This window comes from Fukomys damarensis, unplaced genomic scaffold (genome assembly GCF_012274545.1).
Source record: "Fukomys damarensis isolate Sample0158 unplaced genomic scaffold, DMR_v1.0_HiC HiC_scaffold_16, whole genome shotgun sequence".
NCBI classification, from domain to species: domain Eukaryota; kingdom Metazoa; phylum Chordata; class Mammalia; order Rodentia; family Bathyergidae; genus Fukomys; species Fukomys damarensis.
Genome location: NW_022900928.1, coordinates 71,296,505 through 71,309,556, shown reverse-complemented (window position 1 = coordinate 71,309,556; position 13,052 = coordinate 71,296,505). Strand labels below are relative to the sequence as shown.

Below are 13,052 nucleotides of genomic sequence, written 5' to 3'. Positions count from 1 at the left end.
GAAAATGGATACATATTGAAGATATACTCCTAAGTGAAATAAATAAGTCCCACATGTGTAAATACCAAATAGTTTCCCTGGTGTGAATATTCTGCAACAATGCATAAGATTCTAATAAGATTACTGACATTTAGAAATGGGAGGAAAGGAGCTAAAGGTGTAGGGAAGGTGTGATACGTAGGGGAAGAACAAAAAGGGAAAAGAAAAAAATGTGAGAGAATGAAAAGATGAAAATAAAGTGTTTGTAGATGGGGAGGGGAGGAGGGGGTGAAGGGAGGGCAGAGGTAAGGGGAAAAAAATGAGAATCAAGACTTGCCATGTAAAGGTACATGATCCCAACAATGAATGTAACTGTACTGTATCCCTAAATGTACCAATAAACTCAATAAAAAAAAAAGAGTACTACTGATGTCTATTTCCATATGCTTTATTATTATAACAAGTACAATGTATATTTTATGAATTTGAGCTAATGCCTTCTGTGTAGAAATTAGACCAGGCTACACAATTGTCAGCTAAGTAGTGTGAATGCACTCGTTTTACTGATTGTCCAATATGTATGCATATAGGTGCATTTAAAATGTTGTGGATAAAATCCTTTTAAAATAATGTAGGAAGTACAAAATGACTATTTTAAGAGTAATCTTGAAAACATTCTCAAAATTGCTGCCCTCTGTAATGCTGGAGGGAATATTTAAGAGACTCTTCCCTATGATTTAGAATTAGTAACAACTGCATATTAAGGAACTTTTCTTTCCCAGCCAGACAATTCAAGGCCCTGTTATTGCATTGCTGCATCCTTGCTAGATTTTATTTTTCTTTCTTAAAACATAGAAATAAGGCTAAGAACGTTGGCAAATTTTCCTCTAAAAGTAAATTTTAAAACTTTCTTTGGAATTTAAATTAATCTGAATTAAGTTATGGTCAATTTTTAAAGATGAGATTAGCATTTACATTGCTAAGCTTGAGTGAAGAATATTGGCCTCCAGAAGTCGAGTAACAACTCATCCAATCAGTTGAAGGTCCTAACAGAACACATCTGACCTTGCCCCCAGTGACCAGGTAGAGAGCTCCTTCTGACAACCTTTGAGCTGGGACATGGGCTTTCTCTGCCTGATGGGCTTCAAAGCAGGCTTGCTGGCTCTACATGACTTTATGTTTTATGGGCTCAAACAGGAAAACTACTCTGCAGAATTTGGATTTGCCAACCTTCACACTCACTTGAGCTAATTCTTTACAATGAAATCCAGAGATGAATACATAAGTATCACCAGTTGGCTGTTTCTCTCTTTTATGTGTAATTCATCCCCTAGAGAATTCCTCTGTAGTAAATGATCTGGTGGTAGCTTACAGCTCAGCTTTCCCTCTCTTGCATGTACCTACTAGATGATATTGCCCTGTTTTTGTGGGTTATGTAAGACTACCTGACACAGGACATTGGGAAATCAATTTCTTTTTTTTTTTCCTCTCTCTCTCATTGAGTTTATTGGTACTTTTTTGGTTTACAGTACAGTTACATTCATCATTGGGATCTTGTACCTTTTATATGATAGGTCTTGGTTCTCATTTTTCACCTTGTCCCTACCCTCTCTTCACCCCCTCCTCCCCTCCCTACTTACAAACACTTTGTTTCCATTTTTTTTCATTTTCTCATATTTTTTCTTTTCCCTTATTTCTTTTCCCTTACCCTTCCCATTTTCCCTACACCTTTAGCCCTTTTCTTCCTATGTCACATTGTCATTTATGTCATTAGGATCTTATTTACTATTATAGTTTTTGACACCAGAGAAACTATTCAGTATTTACACATGTGTGACTTATTTATTTCACTGGGAAATCAATTTCAAAGAAAGAGTAAAGCTACAAATTAATTGCAAGCACAGTGCATAGTATGAATACAAACAAAGAAGCCCGCTTGAACGGCAGCCAAGTTCTGCTGCTCCTGAAAGTTTGTCTCCTGGACGAGGTGAAAGGCAGTAAGAATGTCATGGTTGGGTAGCATCCAAAATGTACAGTTGTCCTTACCATACCATCACAAAGGAATAGCTTTCTGTGTTGTGTTCTTAGCTCCAGGTGTGATTATTAACTTTGCCCCTCATCAGAAAACACTTTCAGCATCACTTTTCATTTTGTTGAACTTATGTTAAAAATCAAATGAACCCAAAACAAACAGGCTTCTGAGTTTCTCTTTGAAATATACTTAACCATATCAAAAGCAGGAGGTGATTTTTTTTCCTAACTATAAACTTCTGATTCATAGGTGTTCATGGCTGCTGGATTAACAAGAATACTTCTCTTCAACATATATGTACAAATAGAGTTTATACTATTTCCTTTGGTGAATACATAAATGACACATGCTTGCCATCAGCTCTCTGAAATATCTGGTGTTGAGAGCTGTTTCTTGGCCAAAATGATTTATCTTTACAGATACAATTTAATATATGTGTTGCAATCACAATCGTCCAGGGGTGACCTAAGTACAACCCTTTCTCTTTGTCCACAAAAGAGGACAGAGCCTCTTGGTTCCTGGTTGAGGGATGTGGAGCTGGAGCAACCACTGGAGCAATCAGATTCTCCTATTTACTAAATCACCTCCATAAAAGGAAAACTTTCTAAGTAACCAGTGAGAATCGCACATCCAAAGGAACTCAAATTCACATTCTTTGATTGTGGATGAAAAAAATAAGTTCTACTTTGACTTTCCAGGGCTGCTAGTAGACTGAGGACAAAGGAGACGTTCTCTGGTTTTGTACCTCAGACATAAGACTTTGTTGGTCAGTCCTACTCTCATCCACTTAGAGAAAGGGGTTGTGCATTGAACACTTCTAAGTATAAGTTGTTTGGAAGCTAGTTTTTCCAAAATCCCTACATTGTTGATCATGCAGCACTTTTCCACTTTAATAAAATGTACACATCCCCCCAAAAAATCCTTAATTATAACTACATAGAATAAATATTCTGTCTTACTTTTAAAAATAAACATGCTAAATCATGAAGTCTTATCCATTTTTCTGAATTTTAGCTTTGTTTTCATTTTCTTTGTTTCTTTCTTTCTTTTTCTTTCTTTCTTTCTTTCTTTCTTTCTTTCTTTTTTTCTGGTACCAGGGATTGAACTCAGGACCTTGAACTTGAGAGGCAGGTGAGGGGCTATCTTTGTTTTCTAAAAGGAAGGATTAAGTGATTTAAAACTTCATTTCTTTCAACCAACAATTGTTACTATATCTTTTCTTTTCAGCTTTAATTGAGTTTATTGGTACATTTTAGGGATACCGTACAGTTACATTCATTGTTGGGATCTTGTACTGCTACATTACAGGTCTTGGTTCTCATTTTTTCCCCTTGGCCCTTCCCTCCCTTCACCCCCTCCTCCCCTCCCCATCTACAAACACATTATTTCCATCTTTCATTATCTCACATTTTTTTCTTTTCCCTTATTACCTTTCCCCTACCATTCCCACTTTCCCTACACTTTTAGCTCCTTTCTTCCCATTTCTCAATGTCAGTAATCTTATTAGCATCTTCTGTATTATTTAAATACTTTGATTGAAATTTAATTCATATGCTATAACACTCACCCATTTTAAGTGGTATTCACAGAATATATATTTACAAAGATCTCAAGTACTGTACAATCATAGTTACTGGAGTTCATCCTCAACATCCCCATTTCTCCATTTTCTAGCATATCTCTTTCCTCATCTGAGGCATTTGTCTAAACCTGTGTTTTCACAACCCCCTTTTTGATGTTTGTTCAAAGTCTTTATTCCATCATATGTAGAGTACTTGTACAGCATCAGTCTTCTCCAATATGTTTGATATTATGCAAGTAGAGAAACTATATCTGTTTGAATAAATCCCATTTGGCCACACGGTGCTTTATAAATAGTAAACTGCCAATAAGTATTTGGAATTTTTCTCATGGCTTCCCATTTGACTTAATTGTGTTGTATGCCAATCACTGATTAAAATATTTTATAATAATTTATGGATTATGTAACAACCAAAAATGATGATATGAAAAGTGTCCCAATTTTTATATTTCTTAAAGATGACGTAAATAATTTAAGCAATGAAATCTGATTAAAAAAATGAATTGTTGACCCAGGTCTGGTGGTGCATGCCTATAATCCCAGCACTCTGCAGGCTGAGGCAGGAGTATCACTGTGAGTTTGAGACCAGCCTGGGCTACACAGTGAGTTCCAGAGCAGTCTGAAGTACACAGTGAGACCCTGTCTCAAAAAAAAAAACAAAAAAAACAAAAACAAAAAAGGAATTGTGGAATGGTATGATCTAAAGAAGTATGATTTGAACAAAGGCAAGATGAATTAGTGTGCACTTTTTAAATACAGAAAACTGTGCAAAACATGTATTATCATATGAAGTAATCCTAAAAAGAAGCCTTCCAATAAGGAAATCCCATTGAAATATAGAATATCTGTGGTGGGTGGAAGTGTGCCTATAAATTTTTTGACAAGCTCTTCAAGTGTGGAGCCTAAATTCTCCCCCACTGAACAACTCCCTCCTAACAACAAGAAAATAAAAAACAGGCATGACAGAATCAAGATGCTAAAGGCTCACCAGGTTCATCCTTAGACCGTCTCTTCAGTTACTCACTACAGGTAAGCAGGTGCTGTGATCTGAGGACATGTAAATGGCTTAATGAAAAGGTCATTGTGGTGACTGAGAAACTGAGGCCTCTTCTAACAGAACTGTACTGAGCCTCTTTGCCAGCAGACCCTGCCTCACATGATTGCCTCCCTGAGGGACAAAGTAATAGTAACACTGTGAGAAATCCTTGTTAAGACCACCTAGCTACGCTACTGTAGTATTCTTGATGATCAGACACAGTAATACAAAAGCAAAACAAATTCATTCTAAGATGTCAAGTTTTAGAGTAAATTGTTTCTCTACAATAGAATCAAATACAATACTGTGGATGATGCAGGAGACCCAAGAACTTTCATATAAAGGAAAACAAGTTGTCTATGAAGGACAATGTGATAATAGTAACTTTGGTAGTAAACCAGGTGATTGCATATAAGCATTTGACCTATATCATGGACAGATGTAGTTCCCTACTTCTCCTTTTTCCCTTTATATGGGTCATTCTGTGACATCCTGTCCAGGTCCCATATGACACAACTCACATAATTAGTTTAAGTTCAACAATGATTTAATGACTTGACAAATGAAAGGATAACAGTAGTGTGGAGGAGTATAGATATTCTTTTCCATTCAGTGCCTTATTCTGGAACTGTTACCCACAGTGCTTCCCTACTTAACCAATGACATAACTATTGTTTATATGGTGTTACTCCCTTCTCTGGGACTCAGTTCCCACCTGAATAATCGAGGGCAGTAATCACACCTACCCAAACCAGATGTAATTAAGATTGTGTTAGTTAATGTATGCAAATTAGCATAACAACGAATGATATATAGATACAGCTGTCACGCAGAATTGAAGATTCTTTAAGATTTCTCATCAGGAAAAATGGCATAGGAGAGAAAAAGGTTTAATTATAGGTTCAAAGACATGTATATGAATAATTCTCAGTAATTAGTTCTTTTTCATTTCCTTTTTTTTTTAGTTTCTTCATCTGTATGAAGAGTACAATATAGCAAATCCTGAGAGAATTATGTGGATTAACTTATCCAACATATGTAAAGTACTTTGAACACATTAAACAAATTTTAAATGTTAGCACTCATTGTTGTAGGTGTCTGACTAGATGTACTTAAATAGAAGTTTCCTGCCCTCAAATTAGTTTGATTAAATGAAAAAATATAAATATTCCAAAATAACAAAATATTCATGACTTTACTTCAATTATAGTTACACTAGATTATCAAGAAATGGAGAGTACCTGCGATGAATAGAAATATCTAGCTCATAAAGTCATTACAACTTTACCAACTCAATTCTCTCATTCAAAATCCATTCTCACATTGTAAACCATAATTAATTGGCCACTTTCTCACTTGAGAATGAAGTTCAACACCAGATTTCTCTGGAATCAAAGAAAAATTTAAATTATTTCATAAGAGAAAGATACAGTTTTGTATGAGAAAGATACAGTTGAAGCCAAAGAACATATAAACTGAGTGTAAACTAACTACAGTACCAAGTTGTGGAATCTTACTTCTGAATTTCACACCTTCTCAATTAGAAATGCTAGCTTCACTGAGTGATGAGACAGATACTGCCTTGGAAAGTGGAAAAGGCTAAGGCATAAATGTGTAAAACAAACAACCTCAACAAAAAGAAGCTATAGTAGGAAATGTGTTTTCCATATAAAAAAATGTAGCTTCATGAAAATCAAACAAAATAATATTTTAACAGCTACCTAATGTGAAAAGCAAGAAAAGTACACTGTTTTGGCAATATTAAAAATAGCAAAGTCTGCACTCCCACCAAAAATGGAAAGGGGTTTCTTTCTTGCCACAACCCTGCCAACATTTGTTATTGTGTGATTTCTTGATAGCAGCCATCCTTTGTGGGATGAGGTGAAATCTCAGTGTTGTTTTCATCTGCATCTCTCAAATTACCAGTGATGTGGAACACTTTTTCATATATTTACTTGCTGTTTTTACTTCTTTGTCTAAGACATTTCTGTTCATTTCAGATGCCCATTTTTGAATCAGGTCTTTATATTTGGGGGACCTGATTGTTTTGAGTTCTTTGTATATTCTAGATAATAGCCCTTTGTCTGAAGGGCAGCTGGTAAAAATTTTTTCCCACATTGTAGGTTGTCTTTTAGTTCTGTTGATGGTTTCTTTTTCAGTGCAGAAGCTATTTAATAAGATGAGATCCCAGTTGTTGATTCTTTCTGTTAGTTCTTGTGCTACTGAGGACTTGTTCATAAAGTCTTTTCCTATGCCAATGTCTTCAAGAGTTCTGCCTAACTTATCTTCCAGCAAGTTTAATGTTTCTTTTTTAATATTTAGATCTTTAATACACTTGGATTTTAATTTAGTAACCACTATGGAAATCAATATGGAGATACCTCAAAGAGCTCGGACTAGAGGTTCCATTTGACCCAGCCATCCCTTTGCTGGGTGTCTTTCCAAAAGAATTAAAAGAATCATATCACAGTGATATATGTGCACCTATGCTTATAGCATCACAGTTTGTAATAGCTAAAACTTGGAAACAGCCCATTTGCCCATTAGTTGGAAACTGGATAAAGATGTGGTTTTTCTATAAATTGGAATACTACTCAGCCATAAAGAATGAGAAATTAGATTCATTCATAGGAAAATGAGTACATATTGAGGATCTACTACTAAGTGAAATAAATAAGTCATACATGTGTAAATACCGAATAGTTTCTCTGGTGTGAAAAACTATTCTAGTACATAAGACACTAATAATATAATTGACAATGTGAAATAGGAAGAAAAGGGATAAAGGTGTAGAGAAAGTGGGAGGGGCAGGGGAAAGGTAATAAGTGAAAAGAAAATAATATGATAAAATTGAAATAAAGTATTTACAAATGGCGAGGGGAGGTGGGGGTGAAGGGAGGGCAGGGACAAGGGCAAAAATGAGAACCAAGACCTTTCATTTAAAGGTGCAAGATCCCAATAAAGAATGTAACTCTATTGTATACATAAAATGTACCAATAAACTCAATGAGAGAAAAAATAGAAAAGTGCTGGGATAACATAAAAAGTTTCTTTGAAGGTGTAAATCCACGTCACAGCACATCCACTCTGGATAAAATAACTGTTGGAACTCCCAAGAAATGACAGATACTAACTTTGCCCAACTCAGTATGTGGCAGTAATCCTGATATAAAAAGCCTGCATCTGCAGCAACCTCCCAAAGAACTTCAGGGAAATGTTTCTCCTATTCTTTATACTGCAGGAGGGTGGGCCATTTGAACTAACACCTTCTGCAGGGCCAATTTCACATCCTTGTTTCTTAAGGAATAAATCAAAGGATTGAGGGAAGGAGTGACGACATTGTTTAACACCTGAACAGCAGCATCTAGCCAGAGGTTGGAAGCAGGCTTGAGATAGACAAGAATCACTGGCCCATAGGCCAAGAGGATGGAGGTCAGGTGGGCGCTGCAGGTGGAGAAGGCTCTGCGCCTGCCTTCTGAGGAGCGAATTTTCAATATGGAGAGAACAATGCGAGTGTAAGAAATGAGGACAAGGAGAAAACATGTAAGTGCAACAACACCTACATTGGTGAAACTCACTGTCTGTGCTAAAGAGGTGTCTGCACAGGCCAGGGAAAGCACCACTGGAATATCACAGAAAAAGCTGTGCACTTTGTTGGGGCCACAGTAGGGTAACCTGAAGATGAGGAATGTCAGGACACTCCCATGGAGACAGCCGCCTACCCAAGTGCCCACTGCCAAGCTAGTACACACCCTGGGATTCATAATGACTGTGTATCGCATAGGGTGACAGATGGCCACAAAGCGGTCATAGGCCATCCCTGTGTACAGGAAACACTCGATGCAACCCAATGTGTGGTAGAAAAAGACCTGGGAAGCACAGCCCTGGTATGAGATGGTACGACTCTGCCCCATCAGGAAGACCATCATCTTGGGGGAATTCACAGAAGGGTAAAGTATATCAAACATGGACAAGTTTCCCAGGAAGAAATACATAGGGGTGTGGAGGTTGGAAGAGGCCAGAATGGTGAGGAAGATGAGCAGGTTTCCCAGCAAGGAGAAGGTATAGAAAGTCAGGAACAGGACAAAGATCATGTTCTCCAGCCCTTCAGTATTAGGAATTCCCAAGAGAATGAACTCAGTCACAGACGTGTAGTTTCTCATGCTCATAGGTCAGGTGGTCCTGGAAAGCCAATGCAATAAACATGATGTAAGATCAGAGGAACTGAGAAAGTCTTCCTAACAAAGTGGTTCTAAGACAGTGAATATAGCCTTAAAAGGGACATTGAGGGAAAGGGATCTGCAACAAATCTGGCCTTGAGGTTAAATTAAGAAATGAGTCATAAAGCAAAAGAATAATTTATTTTGATAATTAGTAAATATCTTAAGATAATCAACTCTTACCATTGTCTTTAGTTTTTTCCAATCCAACTTATCATCAAACTCTTATATTTCATACTCATCAATCTTCTCCAAGAAGAGTGTGTTATCAGTTACTACATCACTTAAATATTAGATATCATAAGTTCTTTATAAGTATACCAAATACTCAAGTATATGCTCATAAATATATGAACCTAAGCAAAGATGATAAGTGCCTTCCCATTATTTTTACTTTCAACAATACTGTTTACATTCTTCAACATTTATATTCAAGAGAAAATAATATTATTTGTATTTATAACCCACGTACACATGCAAAAAGGAGGTTATATCTAGAACATGGCATTGTGCATGTCATGGAAACTAGTACAGTATCCTACTGGAAATTTTTCTCTCCATTAAGTTTGATTTCTACACTATGAACAATTGCAAATAGTATTAATAACATTAATACAGTTTAACATTTTATAGTTGTACTAGATAAACCTAAGAAATAACCTGAACCATATTTTCTGATGCTCTAGTTTTTTGTTTTTGTTTTTGTCTTTTTTGTATTCCATTTTGACTTAAACTTTCATATGTTGCCACAAGATAAATCTGATTTTCCTCTGCTGTGACCAGGATTTGTTGGTAAAAATGACCTGATAAGTATATTCATAGCTTACAGATGGTTCATACCCTGAAATATTTCAATTTAGATAAGAGTAGAGATTTAGCCTGTGGATAAAATTCCCAGTAAGTGTAACAAGAAGAAAGAAGGAAAGGAAGCAGGGCCTCTTAGGAAATGATGTCACCTGCCCCATTGCCATGTCCTATGTAAGACTGGTCCCTCTTCCAGGAGTTTGAACAGATTCGGAGATAACAAAGATTTTGACAGGCAGTAAAAGCCTTTTCCAGCCCCAAATGATATTTAAATGTCAACCTTAGACTATGGCCATCTACTCAGCGCTGCAATCATTATCTCTTGCTGGAAAAAGAAAAATAAATAAAATAAGGTTCCATTCCTTGAGCTACTCCCTCAGATGTTATATAAAACTGATGTCTAAACTTAACCTGATTCTACTATTTGCTACCTAGAGGGATTTGAGTAACTTACCCTCTCTGAGTACTATGTGCTCCAAATGCAACAGTATATTTTCAGTTTCATAGAGGCTTTGTGAGATTAATATAAAATGCTATGGTCTGCCTTTGGCACTTCATAGTAAATGTGTAATAAATTCACTTAACCACTAAACCTCATTCATGTAAGACTGAGTATAAGTAATGATATATTAACAAAAGCACCACAGATGTAATGAAAATAGAATTTGGAGTGGATTTTAAAAGGTCAATAAGATTAGCAAAAGAATATTTACTTCTCATTGCTACATAAAACTATATATATATATATATATATAATTTGAGTGTGTTTTAACTTGACATCAGTAAAACTTTATGCTCTTCCATTTTTTTACCATTCACAGAAAAGAAGAAGAAAGCAAAAATCTTCATGTTTATAAACATAAATGACCTTTTTAACCTGAGTCAAAACTTCAAATGATGGCTACAATTAAAGAGCCCTCCCCCAAATCTTCTTAAGATGACTCTTCTCATGTTAAGACAAAGCATACAGTCCACTGGCATTACCCAGGTAGGGTGGCCTATACCTGTAAGTTTCACTCTCTGGGAGGCTGAAGCAGTGGGGGTGGCAAGTCTGAGCCCCCTCTAGGCAATACAGTGACATAGTGTGGCACTGTTTCAAAGTAAAAAAAAAAAATTTTTTTAATGGATGGGAATGTAGCTGAATGTAAGGCTGTAAGTTCACACCCCACAAACAGCAAAGAGGGAAAATGTAGCAAAAGACACACATTTCAGGTGTTATTTTTCCGAGACCCAAAACAGTGAGTTATGTAAATATTCTGACAAAATTTTTCAAAAGAAAACATCTTGTAGCCTAGAAGTGTACAAATGTTCCCTTTAATATGAACACTTCTGTTTCTATCTTAGTAACTAAATTCAAACTACTAACTGGACTGCACTTTACTGCCCAAAGTAGAGTGCAAGCAAGTATCACCAAGTACATTGGCTGCACTATCAACACCCTCCTCACCATCTTCTGCAATGAGGATTCCACAGCAGGCTTCCCTCATATCTATTCCTAAAAAAGAATGACACTGTTCCAAGGAAATACCCCATGATTAAATTGTCCTTGATGGTAAAGACAGTCATTTAATAACATACTGAATTTCTGCCATAGATGATAACTCAGGGTCACCTCCCAGGGAAACAAAAGTGAATAATTTATTTTTCTTCACAATGGTCAGACTATGTTTCTTCAACTCTAAATTCCAAAACTGGTATTTTAGCTTTTCCTAAATTTGCTGAATTTCACTCTCATCATCTTACTCAGGTTTGCATTTCCCCACTTTGTTGCTAATGGGAGTTTGGAAATGCACATATCTGTTCAATGAAGTTCTCAGATTGATGAAAACATGGTAAGAAGGGAAAATTAGTAATGTGTATTCTAACTGCAAAAGAAGGTTCCTGATGAAAGAACCTGGCTCCTTCCATGTCACCCACCTTCCTTCTGCAAGCCATTCTGCTGACAAATATGCACACACACACACACACACACACACACACACACACACACACTTTTCCCCAACAATCCTCACCTTCGTTGCTTTCTCAGAGCTGACTTACTAATGGATTACAGAACTCATCTCCATGTAAGAATTCTCCACAGTACCATGATTCTCCTTCTCCTGGATCAACAGGTACAATGGTCAGGGCTCAGAGAATTCAGATGTCTCAGCAGGACAGAGGGGAACAAAAGAAAGAAAGTGGTGTAAGCAGAACAAGAGTTAAAAACAATCAGGAAGATCTTTAGACACATAGCAGCTGATGACTAACACATCTAATCTAATACAGGGACTGTTTTTCTAAAGCTTCTAGGCAAGAAGAATGTGTTTCTAAAGCCAGAACTCTATTTTATGAAATAGCACAATACAAAGAGCCATGGTTTTGCACACTCTCCAAGTGAATCTAAGACAAAGATTCCACACTCTGCCATGCTACTAATATAGTCCCCAAATTCTGAATTCATAATGCCTTCCAGCAGTAGAGAATTAATGGATCTGGATCCTTTTGAGACAGTATCCCCAGTGGCCCATTCCTCTGACTCAAGAAGGATAAATTGTAAAAGAAAAAATTACAGGCCATCATTTTTTTTTTGCACATTCTCATTCTCTTCCTCATTTTTTTGTGATCTGATATACTGATTACAAAAATAGATTAAAAATTTATAACCTTTCTTCTTGCTTCATGACATATATAATACATTGATGCTACCTAGTGACTCTACAGTGCAATAGCTCACCAGAAAATGCTCCTATCTACTTGTAAATTATGACCCATAGATAAACTTTGCCCCAGTATGAATGGCTTTTATAAAAACAAACACTAAATATTATAAGTACTGAAAAAGATTTAAAGCAAAGGAAACCATTAACCAGTGTTGGTGAGAATGTAAATTAGCACAGCCATAATATAAAACAATATTAAAACACAAAAGCAAAAAACACAATTACCATGTGGTCCAGAATACCAACTCCCTCCACTAAGCATAATCTCAAGTTCATCTGTTCTCACTAGCAACTCTAAACAATCACTGAACAATTTTTAATCCTTCTATGCTACTAAACAACTGAATTAGGAAAAGTGAGCCAAACACTGAAACAATGTATAACTAGTGACATGTTCCAGGCATCTATTTTTCACTTAGTTATATTATAAATCGAATATTCATTGTACATTTAAGTAATTCTAAATGATTTTTTCAAGGGATTTACAGATCTCATAATACTACCTCTATCTCCATTTCTTTTGTACACACACATGCACGCACCCACAAACACAGGGAAAAGTTATAAGCAACAATGAGCCTGTATATGTGCTATGTATTTTCAACTTCCCAGATTGATGGTCTAACCAAATCCAAGAAACAGCAAATTAAAAAACATGCAATCCTCAAACTGTGTCAATGTTTTATGTGTTTTTCTA

The 13,052-nt window shown here is 36.2% G+C and overlaps 1 protein-coding gene across 1 annotated transcript; it reads right to left on the bottom strand.

Moving 5' to 3' along the window:
- Positions 1–7,859: 7,859 nt before the first annotated feature.
- On the bottom strand, positions 7,860–8,798 carry LOC104858010 (putative olfactory receptor 10D3). The gene has a single exon (XM_010618088.1). It carries the CDS (start codon positions 8,796–8,798, stop codon positions 7,860–7,862), a length of 939 nt encoding a protein of 312 aa, XP_010616390.1.
- Between the last annotated feature and the right edge of the window lie 4,254 nt (positions 8,799–13,052).

Coding starts and splice junctions, on each gene's coding strand:
- LOC104858010 (XM_010618088.1), bottom strand. CDS start 8,798: ATGAGCATGAGAAACTACACGTCTGTGACTGAGTTCATTCTCTTGGGA.